At 37.3% G+C, this 25,044-nt stretch overlaps 1 protein-coding gene and 1 long non-coding RNA gene across 13 annotated transcripts in view; one reads left to right on the forward strand and one right to left on the reverse strand.

Annotated features, from left to right (window-relative positions):
- Positions 1–25,044, reverse strand: part of LOC139964995 (uncharacterized) — a 202,447-nt gene that overhangs the window by 97,668 nt on the left and 79,735 nt on the right. For both annotated transcript variants that reach the window (XM_071967130.1, XM_071967131.1), the window contains exon 16: positions 18,448–18,795. In XM_071967130.1, the coding sequence (XP_071823231.1) occupies positions 18,448–18,795 (348 nt within the window). The remainder of the gene's footprint in view (positions 1–18,447; positions 18,796–25,044) is intronic.
- The window catches only part of LOC139964998 (uncharacterized), a 121,123-nt gene that overhangs the window by 58,417 nt on the left and 37,662 nt on the right, over positions 1–25,044 (forward strand). For 5 of the 11 annotated variants that reach the window (XR_011792139.1, XR_011792146.1, XR_011792141.1 and 2 more), the window contains 3 exons: positions 11,370–11,484; positions 12,639–12,765; positions 20,969–21,063. This is a non-coding gene — a long non-coding RNA (uncharacterized lncRNA). The remainder of the gene's footprint in view (positions 1–11,369; positions 11,485–12,638; positions 12,766–20,968; positions 21,064–25,044) is intronic. The other 6 variants (XR_011792140.1, XR_011792144.1, XR_011792136.1 and 3 more) reach the window with 2 other exon arrangements.

Below are 25,044 nucleotides of genomic sequence, written 5' to 3' on the forward strand. Positions count from 1 at the left end.
TGTGCATGTTTTTGTCCCTTCTGTTACTGTTACTTGTCATTTAGCCTCTGAAGAAGATCCTGCTAGGATCGAAACGTCAGGCCAACTTACTTTTACACAGAAATGTTGAACGGTGCATTTAGGAGGCTAGGATCGAAACGTCAGGTCAACTTACTTTTACACAGAAATGTTGAACGGTGCATTTAGGAGGCATTACAGACCGCACAAATGAGGCAATGAAGCATTGCAGTTTGTACACTATTAGAACCCTTTTGTTAATCCTTGTCTATATTTCAGTTGTTAAGAGAATGGGGAAGGCTGGACACACCCACATAACCCCTACATCCACGTACACATATATCTGCCTCGTACAACACATGTTTGCGTCAGGAAGTATTTTTTTACGACACGGGCTGTTTAAACTTGTGACATTACACAACTTGTTGACTTGAAGAAGGTAAATACTCATATAGCGATAACTAACATATTATCTTATTGGTACAGTGTATTTATAATAACTACAGTATACATACTAGAGATCAAGGATTGGAAATCTAAACCAGACAATAATCGAGCTATAAGATATTGCAGTGGCTAAACACACTTAAAAAAAAAACTTACCTCTATTATAGATTATTGACTGTTTGATTAGCTGGTGAGAAGACAATGATACATGGTGAGATGGATCCGTGAAATGAATCAATAGAATTTCACACCAGTTATTATAACAAGACTGAGGGTATGAAAAGGTATCGAATGATATCGGATGACTTCTGTCAACCAATAAAAATTAAGGCATTGTTACAGGTCAAAGGTGGAGTATTTAGCAAATAGGGTTATATTTTAGTTGTTAAGAGAATGGCGAAGGCTGGACACACCCACATACCCCCTGGATCTGCGTACATACATATCTTCCTCGTATAACACATGTTTGCGTCAGGAAGTATTTCTTTAACAGCACGGGCTGTTTCAACTTACAGATAGCTATAGATAGACAATAATGTATACATATGACACATATATAGATGGGCTTTACACTTATGTATACATATTGTAACACATATATGGCTATACACTAATGTATATATATGATAACATATAGATAGGCTATACACTAATGTATATACATTTGGTAACAATTTTGGTATCGTGTTAGATATGAACTACCACAGAAACTCTAATAAATTTAATAAAACCTTAGTGATTCAGGATGGAACTTGGAATAATTGCCAAGTTATAAAACCTCAATGAAATAAATAGATAGAAAGACATGCAGACAGACAGACAAAGAGACAGATATAAATCTAATATCTGAAACGGGGATTAGACTCAAGTGCATATAAACAAAGAACACTTTTTTCTGTTTTACAAGTGAACGTACGTCCATGTAAAGATGGCTTTACAAACTTTCCAAGAATAATGATATACTTTCTTTATTCTTATCGCTAGTATTATGATATCAAATGATAACCTTCATATGATTTGGTGTATGACATAATCATACAGACATGATTAAAGATGTTCGCTTGGTAATAAATACACCTGTATAACTGATGTTTTTGTTTCTATAATATCAGTTCACTATAAGGTAATTGATATTATCTGATTGAGATATTTATTTGTCATGTACCATTAGCATAGGTTAATCATCAAACATTTTGAGATCAATCTAATACTTGTATGGGTATCAGAGCAGAATTTACTTCTAGCATGAGAAATGCAAAGGAAATCAATACTGATCTATATTTCTTTTCCCCGAAGACATATCAAATGAAGTATTATTAACTGGCCATTGATGCTAGACATAGGTGTGTTCGACAATGTTGATATATATATATCCAGTAAGCAGAATAGTCAACGTTTTCTTTTTGGGATAAGGGGGGGGGGAAGGGAGTGAGGGATGGGCGAGGGACAGGGGGAGGGAGGAAGATGGGAGGGTCATGATTAGAAATCAAATTCTTCCTACTAACCGATGATGGATGCACATGCTGGCTTTGTTCTCAGCTTAGGCACCGTGTCAAAAGTCGCACGCTGAGCAGCATAAGCTCAAATCATGCATTCCACTGTGCTCGTGTTTATTTTCAATTATTCGCGCGCATTGTCAGGTGACTGCACCTGATGTATCTTCACATGTTAGTCATCATAGAAATTGGGATTTGGAATATGTTAATGAGCTAAATCGATGATATGTCGATTTAAATACGTAAATGTCAATTTGAGTTGCTAGAAACTGGTCCAAGTCCAAGGAAATTGACTTCTACTGATTTAAATTGACATATACCGATTTATTTTACATCTCATCGATTTAAATTGGTATATGTCGATTTAAATCGGTATATATGTCGATTTAAGCTGGTATAAGTCGAATTAAAGTGGTATATGTCGATTTAAAATGACTACCTATTTAATTTGATATATCATCGATTTAAACTGGTATATGTCAATTTAAATTGACATACCGATTTGAATTGACATATCATCAATTTAAACTGGTATATGTTGATTTATATTGTATGTCGATTTAAATCGATGATATGTCAAATTAAACTGGTATATATGTCGATTTAAATCGGTAAAAGTCAATTTAAGCTGCTGGAAACTGGTAAAAGTCGAAGGAAATTGGTATATGTCAATTTAAATCGGTATAAGTCGATTCCCCACGATTTGAGACTGATGGCACATCATAGAACAGGCTGCAGCCAGGCTGCATTGGTAGGATTACCATATTTGTTTTTGAAAAAGCAGGACACTGATCCTACATTGATCCGCGTCCTGGGGGAGGGGTCTAAGGGGAGGGGGTACCCTCTAGTGATCACCTTTGGAATTTTTTTTGTTTTTCTAAGGTGCCTAGATGCAAAATGGTGCAATGAGAAACTGCACCGTACCCGGACGTAGGTGTACGTTCATCTCAGCCGCCGATGTTCAATCACAGATTCACAACACTTCATACTTTGGATTGGCGCGCGTGATACTCTGCCTAAAACTGACATTACGTTAGATAGGGCAATACTCATAATTACGGTGTGTTCACGCTATTGACTGCGTTCTACTATACTTTGTGAGAGCCCGCCTGCGTGCAGGAAAGTGGTGTGTGTCTCTACTGCTGTCCGTATATGGTAGGAAGCAGACGACGCGAGTACGCGTTTATTGCGTATAAATTTAGTTGGAAATCATTTGCTTGTGACTTGTGAGGCTAAATTAGGGAAAACCTGTCAATTCCTGTGTGAAATTCATGAAATCCGGATATTATTGCCAAATTGGAAAATCCACCCGGACGCCCGCGTAAGTCACGAAAAACAGGACATGTCCGTGTAAAACCGGACGTCTGGTAAGCCTATGCATTGGGGACAAGATCAATTGTGTCGCTGCACTTTCTTACAATGTAGGCGCTGCTGATTATCAGAGATGATCACTGTATATTGCTGGCTATGGATTCGTCCTAGCTGTTACATTTGGTACAGAAAAAGAAGACAGTCAATGCATTATGTAAAACATTACTTGTCGTGTGCTGTTCCTCCTTAACTTGTTTCTACCTTCAGTTTCTAACAAGTATGAACGTGGTGTTGAAGTTTTTTAAACGACTGTGGCTGGTTGCCATGTTCCCTGAAACTGTACCATGACATTTTGACCCTTGTGCAATGGTGGAAGTTGCTTTGAGCCTTGATCATAATATAGTTTCTGTCTGGCCTGTTCAGCCACAAAAGCTTTTCTGACCAGATCAGGTTTTACCAGTTTGGGTTGTAGCTGAGTTTCTAAGGTGGGGAGTGTTGACCTTAGTTGTCTACTTATAAGAAGTTGTGCTGGTGAACTGATGTTATCGATTTTGGTGTTTCTGATTTTGGTGTTTCCACATATGCTCGCGATAATGTGTCAGCAGCGATCTGTTCCTTTCCTGGAACAATAGCTACTAGGACTTTGTATGGCACTGCAGTGTTTCTGTGTGACATGGTGCCTAGGCAAATTTGGATCATACAACGTATCATGTGGAGTGTTAGCTCAGTGGTTAACGCCTGTGCCTTTCAATCATAAGGTCCCGAGTTCGAGTCACTCCAAGATTAATGTATGTCGGCCAGTTACAGAGTTGTTGACAATTGACAATTCATTATCATGGACGTTAAATATGAATCTAAGAGACTGACTTCGGTCAGCTTGCGGCTTTGATAAGCCAATGATGGCTTCTTTGCGAGTTCCTGCTTGCAGGAGGATCTAAAATACATACATACATAATGCATCATAAACACAAAATGTGAAGAATTTGCTTTGAGTTGGAAAACATTTTTTAGGCAGAGTTTATCAAATGCACGTTCTCACCGTGAATACTACAAAGATCAATGATCAATGCACATTAGGCTGTTCTCATTTAATTTTCTATGAGTGACAGAGATAGAGAGTAAATTGGTTGGAGTAATTCTTGTGGGTCTGTGCACAGAGAGAATCAAAATCTCACTATACAACTATAGATTATAAGCAATGTGGAAGGTATAGGCCGGTAAGGTACAGTACTATAAACTAGTAGTGTAGGCTATTAGGCTGTATTAAGGGGGTCGTCATTGTAACACTAGTTGTGTTTCTGGAACCAAGGAGATGAGTTTAATACATAACCATGCGACACACACATAGGAAGGCCAAATGGGACATAAATATATGCACAGTTACAGTATAATTTACAGGGATTGATATCTCTGACATCCATCAAATACACTTGTAATATCCCATTCAATTTAACCTCACAAATTCCCCAATTAATAAACAGAACCAGATTGCGAAACTCAGACAAAAAAATTTGCCAATTTATATTGGTTCCGATTCTACTTGTACAATTTGCTCAGTCCGTAGTATACCCTGTACTAATACAACCACAGACCAAAATCTATGATCAGTGGCGGAGCGTCCATATAGTCAGGGGGGGCGAATGCCCCCCCTGACGGACTCAAATGGACTGCCGGTGCCCTTTTCAGCTTTTTACCACTTTTTACTTATTCGCCATTATTGACTTTTTTATTGCGCTCTCATCTACCTATTGACATTTGTCACATTTTCTGTCAAAATGCTCTAACGGCTATTTATTTTCGTTTATCTGCAAATTAGAAAGGCCCGGAAAGAGTCATTTCCGGCGATCTAGGGATTATCTTTACTCAAAAAATTCTGTACGCTCCGCGCCAACCTGTGGTGGCGCTCCGCTTAGATAGTGTCGAGAGCGCCCCTATACAGACCATTCTCTCCCCCTCTGACCAATACCCCTAGCTCCACCACTGTCCATGATATATAGTTTTCATATATCCCTTTCCATTTGACCGCACCAATTCCCACAAAATTGCAACATGATTCAAAAATTTGTCCAATTCAAATTGGTTAATCCTACGTACTGTCTGTCCATATACTCCTCTATAGTGATCAACCACATAACAAAATCACCTTCATAATATTTCAAGTTCTAAAGGTCAGTTACCTTTTTTGTCTGAATATTCAACAGACAATGAATCACTAAGTGCTATTAAATATAGCAACTACTTTAGCAGTCTTCATTATGCCATGATGGCTTTTAATGTTTATCCTTTTTTTACTTTGACACAGACAGTTTCCATATCAATACACTATATATAGAATACTTCCTCTTTCCCAGTAGTCAGAAGCACACAAACAGTCAAGTCTCTGAATTCCTGGAAGCACGCCAAAGTCGTTTCCTAGGTTACTTAATAAACAAACAAAAACGAGCCATGCCCACAGAGATCATGAGGTGCATGTCCAACCTTTTCCATATAAGTTTCCATTCCATATTTCCATACTCTATGCAATAATTAACCACTCAGTATATATAGCAAAATTTGTCTCGTCAAAGATGGTCACTACCGGCCAGGCTAAATACTCCAAGTATATAACAAAGAACACTTTTTCGTTTTTAAAAGTGAAACGTCCATGTAAACATGGCTCTACAAACTTTCCAAGAATAATGATATACTTTCCTAATTCTTATCGCTAGTATTATGATATCAAACGATAACCTTCATATGATTTGGTGTATGACATAATTATACAGAGATGATTAAAGATGTCTGCTTGGTAATTAACACACATAACTGACAATGCGTTGTTTCTATTCAATCAGTTCACTGTAATTAAGGGAAATTGTATTATCTGATTGAGATTATTATTTGTCACCGTTAGTATCAGGTTAATCATCAAACTTTTTGAGATCAATCTTATTAATACTCGTATCGGTATCGAAAGGAATGTTTACTTCCAGCATGAAAAATGCACAGGAAATCCAACTCATGATCATGTCCTCACCATAAATCATATGCAGCTGATCTATGCATGGAACAATTTTCTTTGAGTGACAGCGAAGAAACAATATTGGTTGGAGCAAATTTAACTATATATCTCACAATACGACTATATATTAAGCAATGTGCAAGGTATAGGCCGGTAAGGTACATATAAACTAGTAGTGTAGGCCATTAGGCTGTATTATGGGGGGTTTTCATTGTACAGTAACACTGGAGTGTTTTTGGAATAGGCAGAATACCACAATTAGAGTAGTGCCTGTCCAGCCTGAGAGGTTAACCGTTGGGAAATAGCCCTAAAGTGACCTTCTGTTTTGATATTTTTGGGGCATTTTCTGAGTCATCACCATTCTTTTTGATGCTTGGATGTCGAAGTGAATAAAATAAGCAAATTTATGTTCAAGATATTTCGGCTTAGTCTGTCCGACATTTTTGTTTTTAGTTGGGGAAGATGAAGTTTTGTTTGAGTATTTTTTTAATGTCACTGCAAATCACATCTGGTGACCCCACTGCCTCACAGAAGAATACATTTTCAGTTTCATTGATGTTCAAGTTGCTGATATCTGACAGACAATTGACAAGTGTTTCTTTTCGAATCCATATCCTATTATACAAAATCACATAATGAAACACAAAAGAATCTAATTTTAAAAACTTTTTAACTAATAATTTTTCACCACAAAGACCACATATTGTCATGGTTGAAGTGGGTGGTTGTTTGATGACAATACTAGTTGTGACTATCAAAGTTCAAGTGTGTTTAACTGTTAGATCACAGATTTGTGGGGGCAGCTACTCAAATTCCAAGAATCTGTCAAGGGTAGCAAGGGTATATGCACATGGAAAATGGAGTAGATCACTAAAAAAACAGGTACCTGTACAAATATAAAGTAGGGACACTAAAAGAAGCATATGGATAGGCTATACACTAATGTATATATATCAAAACAAATATAGATGGCAATATTAATAATAATAATAATTAATGAGACTAATATAGTGCCAAATCAGTAAACAAAAGTCATTGCTCAAGGTGCTTTACAAAGAAAGTAAATTAATTTACAAAAGAACAAGTGAAAAAATGGGTCTTAAGTAGACTTTTGAAAGTAGAAAGTTTATAGCATGTTCGAATGTGATCTGGTAACTTTGTTCCAGAGATAAGACCCAGAGTATTCGAAGCTTCAATACACTGATGTATACATATGGCAAAACGTATAGATAAGCTATACACTAATGCATTTGATGTAATAACAGCATCAAAGTGGTCATTAGGTGGTGTATACATACATAGTATAATTGAACAGCAACACAGGCCTTTAATCTTCGCTATAATGAGCCGCTACCCTTATATATAACTCTCACAGTCAACAACACTGACACTGTTGTGAACAGGATAGGGAGGACTTGGTACCTGTATATGAATCATCACTGAAAGCAAACAAAACAAAACTTATTTATAGGTTTACACACTTATAATGCTGACATATATGCCCATGCACTGCTTTGGTTTTATAAAGTACAAAGGTCATACAGGCAAAGCCCAGAAGGGGAGACCAAACAAACACAAAATACTTGACAGGATATTATTCCTAACAATGGACTCAAACACAGACAGAGCTCTTGTGTACAGGGCAGTCAATTTAACAGTTATCTACATACTTTGTGTGTACATAAAACGTCTTCCCACATTGAATAAAACTGTGAACCAATGAGATGTCAGATGAAGGGATGCCATGTGGAACAAACTCTGCATAATATCTCCGCATATTAATTTGAAAATACACCTAGTAATTCAAATATAAACTCGTATTTATTATTAGCCAATCAGAAGGCTTAAATATACCTGGGTATTAATTCGAATATAAACATGTATTACTTCGAATACATATGAGGATTATTATCGAATATATACAAGTATTAAATCATGCTGTTGTCTAGATCAAGTACAGTACGTTTGGCCTGGGTGTACGTCAATAGAGACTAACTTTGCAATTTCTCATTTGTTGCACTGGCGAAGGCTACAATGTGGATGAAAGCTATAATACATGCCAGTTATTGTCTGATTTAATACACATAGTAATTCAAATTAATACGTGTATATATTCATATTAATACGAGGATATATTATGCTGTGTCTGTCCCATATGGCTTGCCATAGAATTGGAGTAATGTTTAGATAGCTTAATAGATTTGGGTTGGTTGGTTCTGGTGTCTTTTACATACATTCCATGTCCAGTCTACCAGTGCAGTGGATTAAGTATTCATAGTTGAGAATATATTTAGTTGTAGCGTGATAATTTCATACATATAGTTCTTGGTATAATAGGTACGCTGTATTGGCCCCAAACATGCTAGATATTCAAATATGGTCACCAATAGGTGACCAAAATTCTTAAACTGTTTTAATTACAACCTTCGAGGAAATTTTCCTCACTGGGACATTCAGTCATCTTGTGTGTTCTTTAAAAATGTCTGAAAACAATTTGGAGAATAAAGACCTCCACGAAAGTACTTTTTTGAAAACTTGAAGTAGTTGTAACATGCTATAATTTGGGGACTATACTGGCTACCTTTAAGCTATTTGAAGATGCTATAATTTATCCTAGGTTTCTGCTAAGATGATGGTGAAGGAGATAGGGGGAGAGAAAGGGGAGGGAGGAGTTGGGATGTGTGTGTGCGGAGGGGGGGGGGCGAACAGCTAGAATAGCTATGACATCGAAGTCAGGTTTCTCACAAGGAGAGTATGTGTCATGTAGCTGTGTGTAGGGGAGAGCAGCTTTACCCAATATCCATTCTATTATCTCTCTAAACTATGTGTAAGACCAAAGATGATTGACACAGCTGAGTACCCTCACTGATTTTGTTTGTATAGATACCTATCTATAAACTTAATTTCATGTTGACACAAAGTAATGTTGACACATGTATAACGTGCTCGCTTTTGCGAACTATAAAAAGTCAAATAAAAGGCACACTTCAGGGTTATGACTTCTGACGAATGTTTGAGCACACTTCATGTTTGGGGGCTTTGTTGATAACCTTTAACCTGTGTCTTCAGTCAGAACTTGGTGTTTCACGGTAACACCCCATCGATCAAATATTCTTCCCCAATTCAAATGCATGTTAAGATTTGACAGCAGCATGCATACAAATAATGTTCTAGGTATCTAAACATCAGAGTAAATTAAGAAAACAGCCCAATTATATATATATATATATTTATATATATATATATATATATATATATATAGCTACTGTGCCTTACTCAACCTTCCTCGAGTAGCTGCACATGTACAGAGATAATCACATGGAATTGTATTCTACTACGTTACCATTTGGCCTGGAGCTGCACTCCCCTTCACAATTTTCATCCATCTATTAAATCCGTCATAAGCTATATGTATTTAATATGCCAAATTGCCAATCATAATGTTTTGATAGCCTAATCATCAAGAATTAGAGTACTAAATTAGTGTATCGAGGACATATTAATTACCACACACTGATAATGACACCTCAGTGTGATAAATATAGTTTCCCAGTGGGAGAGATATGTGTCAGAAATATATGTCATCCCTGCAAGATAATAGCTTGTTGATAGTGATTATCTATTAATTCACACACAGTGCGCACTTGTGGCAAAGACCACATGCAAACAGCTCTGCTGGTATATTGTATTTTGTGGTTGCAGGTTAAAGTATCGTCTCTCAAGGTGGAATTGCCAAATTTTTCAATTTAACCACAGAAAAATTAGTGTGCATGGTTTTGTTTACTAATATGTACACATATTTTCATGTATACAGTTGGGCATTATAATTTCTTCCTGGTACATTGTATGACAAAATGCCTCAATACTTACAGTGGTTTGAGTAATTTTATATAAGTATATAAGATTCTTAAGATCTCTGGTGCAACTTCTACCCAATTATCTAGACTGCAAAATATTGCAGAACGCAGCTGCTCGAGTTGTTAACAGAGAGAATAAATATACACTGCCATACAATACTGAAAGAGCTGCATTGTTTACCTATAAATCTACCCCTGCCCCCCCCACCCCCTTTGTGGAAATCATTTCCAGTAGGTAATAGGTCTCTGGACTCAAGCAATGGATCAGTTTAAAGGCATTACAGTGCTTTTTCCTAGGCATTGAAGATTCGCACCAAACCGCGTGCGGCCATATGAATAAGTTAACTTTCTGTTGCTTGCAAGTGAAAGTGACGTTTTGTTCGTGTCGCTACAAAATGCAGACAGTAATGAAACGTGATACCTTGTTATCTTTAGCTGGACCTGAGATATCCATCGCTGTATCGTTTGTATACTGTGCTGTGGGTATTGACCGTAACTGTTTGTACTGACTGTACACTAGTGTCTAATTACCGACGGTAGCAAGCTGTGTGTGGAATTTCTGGGATCGATGGTGGTGTCTTACACTTCTGTTACACCTCATTCGAAACTAGGTCAGATTACCGGCATTAGACGTTTCTTTTTGCCTGAATCTTCACACCCTTTAAACATCATCTAAAAACTCATCTTTTTATTACATTGTTATGAGATGAGATCTATGTTAAGAGGATGGAGGATTATTGACCATACTCTATGAAAGTATGTTTTATTCTTGAGGAGGAATATTTGGTAAGAATTGGGAGATGATGGTGTCTCCAATGTCAACACCGATGACCCCCCCATATGGATGGAGATATCAAGAGGGGCGGGGCAAGGAGGTTGCCGAATGAAAGGGGGATAATATAAATTATTTTCAATACAAATGGTGTCACACAGAAACCTATAGTTTGAGGGTATTGCAATTAACCATACAAATATATATCATAAAATATTAACAGCTTTCTTCATATTTAAAGGTAGCTTTTTAATTTGAAATTTTCAAAAAATTTGTTTCTCTGACCTGTAGTTATAATCTATGATTGTTGAGGAATTAAAAATGATCCAAATTAAAACTTTTTTGAAAAAGTTTTTAACTAAAACTTGGACAAAAAAGGTCCTTATTAAGTAGACTTTTGCTAAAACCGAACAGACATATCAAAATTTAATATTGTTGTTTGTTTTACCCATAAGATAACCCGGAATATCATTTTCATTCACCAACAGGAAACAAGGAGAGTCTGTCAGAGTCTGTGATTGGTGGATTCGATAGATACGAGAGTCATGTGACTGCCAATTAGTTGCCGTTTCCATACTGTCAGGTGATCTTTGGTGGTCTATGGTAAGTGTTCTGTACTGAATGTTCTATGTAATGGTGTCTACACTGTAGACAAAGGCGGTGCAATTTAGCGCCGATATCGTTCTCCTTTCCTTGCCGTCCTTATATTTGGCAGGTATGCAATGTCATTTAATTTGTAGGGTAGAAAATTCTTTGTTGTGTTCGATTAAAACATTAGTAAAATCACATTAGCACACAATGCTACATTGAAATAAGCTAGCATTATCACCTCCAAATAGACCGAGGATTATACCCAGTTTTAGGTATAAATATTAGATAGATTGGAATGAATATATTAGTGCAAAGTTATAAACCCAAAACAAATCACAATAACTTTCTTGAAGTGCAAAGTCATAATAAAAACAATCTGACCATTACATGTCACCAATGTACAGCCTAATCTGCTTTCAGCAAAATGTTCACAAGATTACTAACATGATATCATAACAATTAAACAAATAAATAGTTTGCCCTTCCTTTTTCTTACCTAAATACCTGAATTATCCATTGAAAGTTAACTTGATTTGTTCTTGAGGACACCATAAATAAATTGCATAGAAGAGATGCATGAGTAAACTCTCCACATTAGTCAAATATTTCCCCATGTCGAACTGAGAACCTTCTTCCATATAGCATGATATCTGATGACTTTTTTCAACCAATAAAAAGCCAGTTATGGCAGAAAGGTCAAAGGTTCTTGCATAGTAATGTGGCAAGGTCAGCAAACTTTCATATAGGTCTACCAATACAACACACATTCTGTATAAAGGGTATAGATTTGTTACACAAATAAAGAGGACAGATGGAAAAGGGACATTAAGCTGATTATAAAGAGGTATTCAAGTGTGGCTAATTATCACGTTCAAGAAAGAAATTAAAACAGACGGATATAGTTTAATATCTGCCTGAAAGAGGAAGTTCTATCTACGACTAGACAAACAAAGTTCTGATTTCTTGAACTATTTGTATACTTAGTAAAATGATAAAGAATCACATATTCTACAACTTAATTCACAAAGATTAGCAATGACACTTCTTTGACACTATGTAGTATTGGTTTGTTGCATATTAATCTTTCTTTGTTTATATATTTTTTTCTCTACTTATCAATGTCTTTGCTAATTTGGCTAAATATGGTTTTGATATGTTCTGTTTAGTTTAGGGTCACCAGAATTGATGAAGTTTACTGTCAAGTTACAAGTTGAACACCCAGAATCATCATAAATTTTGATGATAAATTTACCATCCCAAGCAGAAACCTCTTCAGGCAAATTACAACATGATGTAGGTCTAATTTTTTTCTTCTTCTCTCTTCAAATTCTGCGAGCAATTTTGTAAACAAAGTGGCTATTTTTACGACTAGGAGTAACAATCATTTCCGTTACGCATGCGCAGTTGCTTTAACGTGGCTATTTTTACGAATAGGAGTACTATTTTACGACCAGGAGTAACAATAATTTCCAGTTAGGGGTAGGGCTAGGGCTTGGGTGAGGGTTACCCCATGGAGCTATAAATCTGTTTATAGCTCCATGGATTTGCTTTTTTTTACATTTTGAGATGAAGGAAATCCTTTTCAAATGCAGACAAACTGACATATCATGTTACACCCTCTATTGTTCAAGGTGAAATAACATTCAGTATTTATAAACAATCCTAAAATAAAGTAAGCAAACAGTGCCACTTTAAAAAGAAAAAGAAAAAAAAAGTATATATACCATCATGTCATTGGTTTGCTTTTTAAAACATTTTGAGGATGAAGGAATTCCTTTTCAAAGGCAGACAAACTGACATATCATGTTACACCCAGTATTGTGAAATGGTGAACAGTTCATATATAGATTGGTTCAATCTGTGTAAGTTTGCTGCTATAACTTCCTCTAGGCCATAGTAAATATAACTTGATCTCTAATTGCCAGCAAGTTTGGGTAATTTTGAAAGGGGTGGGTGTCTTTTCAGAAGTTCTGACCCACTTTTTCATACCACTCTCTCCTTATAATTGATACACTTAGAATTCTATAAATGTTGCAATATTGACACTTCTGAAATTGTTCCTTTTTTTTAAGACTAGGGGCTATGGAATGGGAGGGGGGAGGAGAGGAGAGGGGGCTAGGGACTCCAAATATTTGCCTCTCCCCTTGAAACTGCTAGAATAATTTGATTATAGAAAATACATTCTGTCTGCCTTCCCCTTAGGTAGTGAGGGCAGTAGTGCAGAACAAAGCATAAACAGACTTTTGATGTGTGACCTGATTATTTCACTTTAGCTTCGGCTTTGAGTACAAGGTTTCTGTATGCTGCTGTGTTGGACGAATCTAACCGTAACAGTAACGACCGACTTTGCGATCCACCTTTATAGTCGTTACCGACTTTGCAATACACGGTCCCCCTCACAATTTTGCAAGGTCTGTGGTAAAAGAGACTTCATAGTTTTTCCTTTTTGGGAAAACCAAAAACAGGAGGGTGTAATATGTATGAGTCATGACTGAGGCAGAACTGGAAGGTTTTGTGCCGAAATTGTTTCGTTTCTGTTTCTTCTTCATATTTTGAAAAAAGGAAAATGTAAACAGACCTATGAAATACATAACCTGTCTCTTCAAAACAGGAAATGATAACATTAAAGCTGTTTTGACTGTCTGTGTGAGAAAAAAACTTAGTGTGTACTAGCTGTCAACATCAAATATTTTTATGAGGTATGGGAGGTGCCACCCCCCCCCCCCCCCCATTCCCTCGAAAGGAGGCTATGTTAGTCATTGCTATTGATACAAAGATAGTTTAAATATAGATACAATTGTCAATACCCAATTCTTCTTAGTTACTCTGTTACTATGGTAACAATGACTAAGAATTGGTGAACCATGCCAATGATACCAGTCGTTGCTAATTGTAATATATTTGAATTAAGTTAATGGTGTTACCACAAATGTTTTGAAGTGGAGTGGAGATGGAGGATGGGGGGGATGGCAGGGGCCAGGGGGGTAGAGGTTGTGGTAACACAAGGATGAGGAATGACCCTTCATTACAATGGTTTACATATCAGACAAATATTAGACATATGTTTTTTTTTGCTATTTCGAAAGGTCGCCCTCAGTTAATCGTTATACTTCCAGTACACTAGAATCCACTATATTTGCCTTTGTTTTAGGATTTTAGAAAGAGAAAGAGAATCCATGACCATGTACTTCTCAATGTGGCTACACGAGATAACGAGGTTTAAAAAATATCCCCTCCTCTTTGTAATACACATAATCGGACTGAAAATACATACTTTTCCTTGGAACTTTGAACCTATTTCTAACAATGACCTAATTCTTTATTGGGAGGTCACGACCTTTATTGATTCTGAATATTTCTCACATCCGTTTATTCGGTGTATAATATTTTCTTTCCGGATCCCCTTTTTCACAGTGTACTTTGGGAAGAGCTGCTACAAATCAGTCATAAGTTGGTCTAAATTGTTATTTGGTAAGTTACATGTTTGATGACAAATTAGTATTAATTCCCCCCTCCCCCCCTCCCTCTTACATCCACCATAATACCTACTATACTCACCAAACATGTTGAGACACATGGTGGTCTAAAACATTCTGTCTCATCGAATATATATATATATATATATATATATATATATATATATATATATATATATATATATATATTTATATATATATATATATATATATAAATATATATACATATATATATCTATATATATATATATATATATATATATATATATATATATATATATATTGTAGAAAGGGCAAGAGTGCTCAACTGGGCAGAACAATGGATACGTTTGGTTATTGAGGAACTTGAGTGACAGTATTTAAATGCACATGTTTAAAATGATCATGTTCTCAATTTAATGACAGAAGTAACACATCCTGTTATGACTTGAAATGTACCCTCAACCTAATATCAATTTGCAGATATTGAACCACTGTTTGAACTTGAAATCAGAGACTTTAGGATACATACGCATTACACATGATAAAAGGAAACAAACCCACTGTGACTTTACTTCCTGGAGTATATATGTTAATTAAGGCAATTAAAAAAGTGAAATTGAAGCAGCCTGGTTACATTCATTCCACCAATCATATCAAATAAGGAACAAGATATTGCTAGGGAAGGGATTTTTAACTAACCAGTCAAAATAGTCTGGTAAATGCTTCAAGGTTGGTGAGAAATATAACCTTTACAAAAATAAATTCATATAACCTTTATAAATATAACCTTTGTAAAAACTAAGAATCATATGTCTCAAATGAAGCAAGCTGAATTCCCCGCCCCCCCCTTATGTAAATGTTGTCTGGTTCTAAGGCATGTTTGTTTTTCCTTTCAGAAGTTAGTTCTAGATGTCCTTTTCACCGCAAATTATGCAAATTATGGTTGTCATAAAAGTTACGAACACCATGCAAGCAGATCTTAGTTCTTAACGATACAAAGAGTTGCTGTTAGGTGTGTTGTTATTAGCTTTAAAATTTTTAGTCACCAATTTAGCATACAGGGGCAATGATAATATATGCCCTTAAATGAGAAGCGTATAACATTAAAGAAAATCCATAGTTCAAACCAGGGAACTAGCTTTTTAAACTTTGTCAAATATAGCCCAGTGTGACCTTTAATAGGACACCTCTGGTAGACCTATTTATTATCAAAACAAGTATTGTAAACAGAACCATGCAGTTTCCTACACAGAATAACCAGACAGACAAACAAAGGAATTCCTTAGGAATTCCCCTTTGTTTTTGTGTTTACAAGCAGGTGTCTCTCACTCACACACACACGCACACACACACATGTAACACACCATCAAAACATCTCTTAGGTTCCTATTCCCTCCAGCAAGGAATCAAAAACTGATCTGAATTGATCTACTTTTTCTACGTTAACAGTTTCTTTGAAGACTTGAGGATCCATGAAACTGATCACCCCTCCAATATTCGAATATCGAATTAATAGCAATCTAAATGAACTTTGAGAGTAATAAGATACACCATCAATGTAGGTAATAAATGAGTAATTCAATCACAAGTTATGATTACATAATTGATCTAGTTTCCCCAAAAATATCACAATTACTGGAGAATGAAACTATACTTTTTGTCCGCACAGGAATCTAAGAGATAAGGAATCAGAAATGATAGCAATATGAAATTAACTTTTAGGGCATTAAGTTACACTACACCACGAATGTAGTTAAGAACTGGGTAATTGAATAAAAAAATGCATAATTGATGGTGTTCCTCCTAAATACCACAATTACTGGAGAATGAAACTATCTGAAATAATAGCAATGTAATGGAACTTCGGTGAGCATTAATTTAATACACTACACCATCTACAGTATGTAGATAAGAAAGGAGTCATTCAATGTTAATGATTGCATAATTGATGGTGTTTCCCCTGAAAATTCCGAAATTAGTTTTTGAAAATCAAGGACAAATAGAGACAGAAAAATTGGTCACTTGTTGAGGACATGTGATCTACAGCAAGCACCAGGGCATTACATGAAATCGAAACTACGTCAGCAGTCAGGGAAGTTATTGTTCCACCTCTATTCTCACCAACGATTTACGGATGGCTGCTCACAGCCCAACTAGTCATGACAAAAGCAAAAGGAACAGAGACACTTAATCTGATATCGTCATTTGTGCCCAAAGATATATGCTAGACATTTCAAATAATGGTCACCAATTAAATGTACCACTTTTTTTTTTAGTAGGGTTTTAAGTTAAATCAGTCACCACAGTGTATCAATTACCTCGTGGAGACATTTATTCAGTTCATCTATATAAACAACCCTCAATTTTCCTGAAATATTGGTGGAGGTTAACTTGAAATTTTGATCTTAAATTTAACAATCGAGATAAATAGCATTCTATAAAGGATGGCTGAGTACCTGGATTGTGATAGCATTTATAGCCATTTTATATCACATCATGTTTAGATGACATTTCAGTTTCCTTTTGGATCACTAGAACCGTACCACCCACTCCCTCCCCTTCCCCTCCTCCACCCCCTCCCCTCCCCCACCAAACACATATACATATTAAGCTAGAACAGTTCTATGCGTACTTAGGACTTTTCCAGACAATATGTTTTCTTACAATGCTTGGACCCCCTTTGCCACACCCCACCCACTCTCAACTCCCTCGGCTGTCCCCTGCAATTGTCTAGCATTAATTTGACCTCTAACTTTTATCCTGCCCCTTTTCTTACCACTTTGCGATTAAATGTTGAATTTTTACGATATCATGCCTTCACAATTTAAGCATATCCCACCGACTGCCGCCCTTTGCTTCTGTTTTGAGTAGACCAGTTTATTCCTGCACATGCTTAATGGGTGATCGATGGCTTTATTTATTTAAGCTCCATGCAAGTAGTATGTATATAAACAATCACGAAGCTCTTGCCTTTCGCAATCAAAATCATATGTTAATAAAACATTATCAAGTAGTGTGAAACAAGTGTATAAAAAAAACAAACTTGACATAGTCAGGAAGTCACGGTATGAGCTCCCTTGAAATGTGACACCCCCGTAAAGCAATATTTGTATTAGGTAAGGGTAAACCAGGGCATATTTCAACTGCAGTTTCATGTTATATGGCTTCAATCAGTTTCTTATAACAGGAAAAAAACAAAACACTGACCGGATGAGTGATGCACGGGGTGTGATGGAATCTCTGCTTGCCTAAGTATGTCCTGCACCAATGACATCTCAAAGTGTAATTCTCAAAATTGGAATGCTACTTTAAATATAACTATAACAAGCTGTAAGCAGCATAGTTTTCTAGCATTTCAGCTGGAGATTGATGGAGGAGAGGGGAGGCAAAGTGGGAGGGGAGGGGGATGGGAAGTGGGAGGGGGATGGGAAGTGGGAGGGGGATGGGAAGTGGGTTTTGTGGAATGGTGGGGCACTGGCGCATCTTATTGTCAATATATACCTAACTTCACACTAACCTTTCTTTTTCATTGAATCTCTTCTTGCTGACCCCTCCATCCTTCGTCCCTCTGTCCTTCGTCCCTCCGTCCTTCGTCCCTCCTGTCCCGTGACTTCGGAATCCGACAGGTACTTCCGACCGGTTCTTCTCCGTCCACTCTCTGGTCCCGGGTCCTCGTTCCATCCGGATAACTTTTTACGGACATGCTTATTCGGAAACTCCTCTTCCGGTATTCGAAACTTCCTCAGGTCCTCCCGAGATGTCTTTGGCGTGCTGGTGAACTTTGCTGCGCTGGGTCTGGGCTGTCTAGACCCAGCGGAAGCCCCTTCGTGATCACTGTAATCTGTCAGGGAACTCTCAAACTGATCTAGAATTTAAGAAAAATGATAGATTTATTTGAGGCTATTATAGTCATGGAGCGATATCAGTTTAACTGTTGATCAAGTCGAGTAGATGATACCTCAAGTAGAAGTGAAAATGACAATTGGCAACAAACATTGAAGTTCAATCATTTAAGTATACTGCCCTCTTATTTTTAAGTTAGACAATGGCTATCTAATACAACACTGTTTGAGTGCAGGAAAAGGTCAAAGAAAGACCAGATCAGAGACAAGGCAGAGGTAGGATGCAGGATTTTACAATGGAAGGGGTGTAGCCAGGGGGTTAGGAGCCCTGGGGGCACGTGCCCCCTCCTAATTTTTCCAAAATAGCATATCTACCCTACTGGCAAATAAAATGTGCCCCTTTGATGAAGAACTGTCTTTTGGATATCTTAAGCTTTTCTTAAGTTTAATATTTTATTTTCATTATTTATTTTTAGTCTGTACATGCTATTTTTAAAATGGCATCCCATATCTTTTTGTAACACGGTTAACAATAAACAATCTCAATAAATAGTATTGATAGCAAACTAACACATCATATATATTTAAGTGATACGGCCGGTTGTGGAATGAGAAAGCGCCCCTCTGATGTTGTGCCCCCCCCACTTTTTGGAAGCTTCCTACCCTCCTGGGTGTAGCCATCGGGTCGTGGAAGACTACTGCCAGAAAGGTGGCTCTGGTAGTCCTGAGCCCCCAGAGAAAGCAAATGTTAGACATGCTGAAATGGAGGGTGTCGTCTCAGGCATATTTAGGCTTATATATATTAGTTCTGTAACTAGGTCTACACTCAAGGGTGCATGTGCAAAATAACTACTTTTCATGTCTTTGTGTGGAGCTGAAAAGGGGGAGTGGAGGGAGATAGGGAAGGATCCACACACACACACACTGCCTACATTGCAAACAATAGTAATATTGAGTCTTGGAAAACTAGTAGGAAGACTTTACAGAACAATTAATTTTAAATATCTGGGAGGTAGTGCATCTTTCAAATTGTTCGATACAGTAAATGTTCGAAAAATCTTTCAGCGTCGGCAATAGAGACATATTTAGTTGTGTACCTTCGGTACAGCAGTGACTATTCTTATTTTTGATCAAGGATGCGAGCAAAGATGTTAAGATGTTTATCCCTTTAAGTCAAATCTAAACAAGTAGAATTTAGTGTTATAATTAAGTCCACACTTCCTGCCCACTGGCAGGAGACTATTGACAATTGCTATGATTTCAACATAGTATTATATACTGTGTGGAAAGTGCTATTTTCAATCCAGCATTTCTTTGCAAGAAAACAATCTAAGCTGTCTAGACTGTTGTAGCTCCCAATGCAAAATCAAGTCTTTGCTGCCAAGTAAGGAATCTGTCAGTTAGCCAATGCAGTGTAGCAATTATCACTGTCATGTTAGCATAGTCTGTTATACTAACTGTGCTGCAAGTCTGCAAGGTGATGAACTAATTGCTGGTATGCAACATCTTTTGTGTTAATCTTGTCACTACAGCTATGGTTTACCTCCATGGTTTAACAAGGTTAAACAATGCATGTAAGGTGTTAACTGCTTAGACCATGACTGATAGGCCTATACTCTGATGTAACCTTAGATATATGCTTGATGCCCCAAAATAAGGCAAAACACATTGGAATATGCTCAGTGGCATTGCCAGACATTTCAATCTTGGGGGCATAGCACTTAATTAGGGTAGCACAATGTGCATCTGTGAATGTCGTCCTGGGGGGAGGGGTCTAAGGGGAGGGGGCGTTTTGATCACTTAAGGGTCCTTAGATGCAATCTGGTGCTATATTTTGCAACTTGAAGTAATTTTATGTTCAAGAATTTTCTGACTTAGTCTGTCCGATATTTATGTTTTTAATTGAGGCAGATAAAGTTTTTGTTTGAGTATGGTTTTTTAACACTACAAATCGCATCGGGGGGGGGGCACGATTTGTTTTTGGGAGGGATTGGCCCCCCCAAGCCACCCCTGGCGACGCCACTGGCTATGCTGTACGTATTTTTTGGTCTTGTCTGGATAATTAGAAAATTTAGCTCCTCTCAAAGGGTTGTGAATAAATGGAATAACTAGCCAGAATGGGTTGTTAGTATGAAAAACATTAATGGGAACCAATCCACCCGTTTTTACAATCGCACCTTTCTGTTAAATTTCAAGGTATGTTGCACGGCTGGTGCATGAAATACCCTATTGAAGAACCAAATGTAAAGAGATATACTCCAGTTTAGGGCCTCCAACAGAACAATTTCATGGTACGTACATTTTCATTGGATGTTGATAACCGTTTTTTTGGCAACATCCTCTTAATCCCTTTAATTGGAATCATTCCAGTGCTATTGGTTTATATGCAGATTAGTTTATTAGAAAAAAGGATCAGGAGGGACACTTAAGTCCCCATCAAGGACCCTATAGAGAGAGAAAAACAAAGTTATGCCGAATATTAATCCTACTATGCGACTTTTGGAGTTTAAGACAATGACCTCTGATACAACTGCTGTTGGCAAACATGAAAAAGTGGGGAAAGGATAAATTGTCGAAACCATACACAATCTTGAAAACCTGGATCAAGTCCCCATGTAGCCTCCTAAGCTCCAGTGTGGTGAGATTCAACAGTTGTAACCACCTATAATAAGAAACACTCTTTAAGGAACTAATCATCCTAGATTGCAGACAAGTGCAGGACCTTACAGTAACCAATTCAGGATTTCTCAGAAGGGTAGGGGGTGGGGGGGGTGGGGTGGCGTGAGGGTGGGAGACAAGACGTCGGTAGGCACTGAAATAACAGCTACCAAACAAGTGGTAAGCATAAGAATTGAGCTTCGGTTATTAATTTCCCCAGTTATCAACCTTCTGTTGGTTTTGAGCAAAATTATATATGCCTGCAACTAATTGGCACAAAAATGAAATTTTTGTGCCAAAACATAGCTTAAAGAGCAAATCTGTGCCCACCTCCAGCTGTTTCAATGTAACATTATACACAGTACACATTTATCGGCATAGAAAGACTTTTGCAGTAGCATACAAGTTCAACGAGTAGCTATTGAATTTTTATTTATTCATTGACAACAGTATTTTGGTTTGCCAAAACATCCTCATTAAATTGTTATTGCTATGAGTAAATTACAGGAAAGTGAAACAAAAAGCAACAACAAAAAACGGAATGGCAAGTACCGTTGTTTCAATAGTAATGTATTACACCCTTCTCATTAACCCTTCTTCTGCACATCTCACCTACCCCTCTCACAAATTACCCAAATAACTGAAATCTGTAACTTTTGAAATTGTATTCAACACATGGAGATTCAAACTGATAAAATATGTTCCTAAATTCATGCCTCATGTTGAATTGGCAATGTATATGATCACATAATTTCAAAAGCTAGTGGAACCAATTAAGCCTTACATATTTTAAAAAAAAGAATGATTCCAATTGTTTTTCATTCACTTTTTCGATCTTGTAAAAAGACGTTGGAACTTGAACAATGGGAACAAAACTGAAATCGTCGAACATACGAATTATTTAAGCACAATTCTTCCCCAAACGGTTTCGATAGAGTTGAGTAAACGTTTATATAGTGCCAAATTGATTCGTACATTAATACCTCCTTATACCATGGCTTTTGCTTTCACACTATGAAAGAGAAAGAACCATTGGCTGGGAAGTAAGAGAATTCCCCCTTTTTTTACTTTGGCAATGTATTCCACCAAACAATGTGTGGGAAACAAGTAGGCATATGCCCCATCTGACACCCATCGTAACTCCCTATAAACACTCTGACAATGACAAGAATTATCTTGATATGATTTGGATTTATGGTTTTTAATAATTTGTCCTTGTCACTCACTTTGCTGGATGATATCTGAAATGTCTGGTTAGTAAATTTGGAAACGGTTTCTGTTTGGTTTTGTTCTTTATACTCGGGTTGTAAACCAACTTTGCGCATCAGGATACACATACATAGCTATGCCCTGCAGTGAAGATGGATGGAGGGAGGGGGGGGGGTGGGTGGGTGGGTGCCTCCACATCTCAGTATTTGAGAAATATGCAGAGGTCATAATACACTCTCTGGACATTACGTGGGGAAGGGGGAGGGGGAAGGGGGTCCCGAGAGCAGGAATGGGTGCGACAATTACACAACTGCCTTGTGATTCTGAACACTCGTAGAATAGATAGGAGGGCTTCATATATTAAGCTGGTGACTAAACTCCATCTATGACTACCACTACAATCCTGGATAGGTTCACTCCAATGAACACCTGTTGGCCTTCTCAAACCCTTTGAAAAAAAGGTATAACACATAACAAACTCATAAGACCTAGCTTGCAAAAGACTTAAAATGAACATCCCTAACACACCTTTACAAAGATCTACACTAGTATAGTATGGAAGCATTTGTCTTTACTCATTGAGCACAGCATTCAATTTTTCCAACTCTCTCGGCAACAGAGTGAGACTTTAACGATTTGTAACCTTAGAACTATGAAGTACATGCATACACTTACACCCACTACCCTCACAACTGAGCCAGCGATGAAAACGTGTACGAACTGTAAGTGCTTCAATTCAACTGTTAACTTACTAAAATCAATACTTTGTTTTACACTATACAAAATAACTCATCGTTACCATTGATAGATTTAATATTCCGTGATAGAAATCACACAAGATATGACACAAAACTATAGACAACAAAAAAACACAACAAGAAAACCAAAACAAATCACCACGCACTCATACACACCCCTACTTCCATGTACACGATAGGCTCACGGTTGTTGTACACTACAATGCGTGCATTAACGACCTCAAACTGACCTATACATTTTCTTTGGCAAAATGTTTAAACACAATAATAATGTCATAAAATGATAAATTTACCTGTTAAAAGGCCTGGAACAAACTTCCATGAGAGGTAACCGATAACATCTACGGCCGGGGATGTATTTAGGGACCGCTTAAGTCACAAACCTTGCACAGTTCCTTCCTAATGAGTATCTAACTACCATGTGATTACAATCTAGTTCAAGGTCTGTTAAGTTAAGTTAAGGTTGAAATTATTATTAATTATGTAATAGCTCCCTCTATAAAGCTCTCTCTCTCTCTATCTACCTATAGTACGCCATGTGTCATGAATGACAGGTTTTTTTCTCTAACCAGTTTCTTTTCCTAACAGTTTTGATATCACACAACAACTAGTGAAAGTGAAAATCACACAACAACAAGTAGTGAACGTCCGTCTAAGACGTTAACCATTGTAGGGAAATAGCCCTAAAGTGCCCTACACTATTGATATTTTGGGCATTTTCTTAGTCATCACCATTCTTTTTGATGTTTTAATGTTGAAAAGGATGAAATAAACTATACTGATGGTCTAAAAATATGAAGGATTAAAGATGATTTAAGGCATTTTAGAAAAATTTGGGTGAAACAAGAATATTCCGCAGTGACAGCTGTCAGAGGGGTTGGGGAGCACTATGATAAACTTTGAGCTCTTCTAGCTCAAAATCTGAATGGGTCATGGTGGCAAAAGTTTTGTGATTGTTTTATGATAGCCCAAGCCATCAGCTATCATATGGTGGGTAGGACATGTCAGTTGAAAACTTCTATCTACGCTCTATCGGCCTTGGAAAGTGACGTGTTTAGTGTGTAAGTCAATGGGAGCAATTCATTGTGGTGTGGTACCTTTTGAAAGAGAGATTATCTGTATTTAGTCATATCTAGGCTGGCATATTATATGGCACTGTCTGTGACACCATGTCTGTACATCACAAAATAATAAAAAAAACTATGAAAACTACGTAATTGTGAAAATCAGGGTTCATTGTAGCAGTGTGGCAGCTGACACTTAACGTACGCAGTGGCGGAGCGTCCATACAGTCAGGGGGGATTGCTGGCGCCCTTTTCAGCTTTTTACCACTTTTAACATATTCGCGATTATTGACTTTTTTACAAAGATACCACAGGGATTGTGATGAAGCGCATGTACTTTCAACACCAATATAAAGTTCCAAGTTGTCACAAATGGCGTTGACACCTGTTTATTCTTCGTTTATCTGCAAATTAGCAAGGCCCGGAAAGGGTCATTTCCGTCGATCTAGGGAGTATCTTTACTCAAAAAATGTCTGTACGCTCCGCGCCAACCTGTGGTGGCGCTCCGCTTAGATAGTATCGAAAGCGCCCCTACAGACCATTCTCGCCCCCCCTGAACAATACCCCTAGCTCCGCCACTGAA

Source organism: Apostichopus japonicus, chromosome 23 (assembly GCF_037975245.1).
Source record: "Apostichopus japonicus isolate 1M-3 chromosome 23, ASM3797524v1, whole genome shotgun sequence".
Lineage (NCBI taxonomy): Eukaryota > Metazoa > Echinodermata > Holothuroidea > Aspidochirotida > Stichopodidae > Apostichopus > Apostichopus japonicus.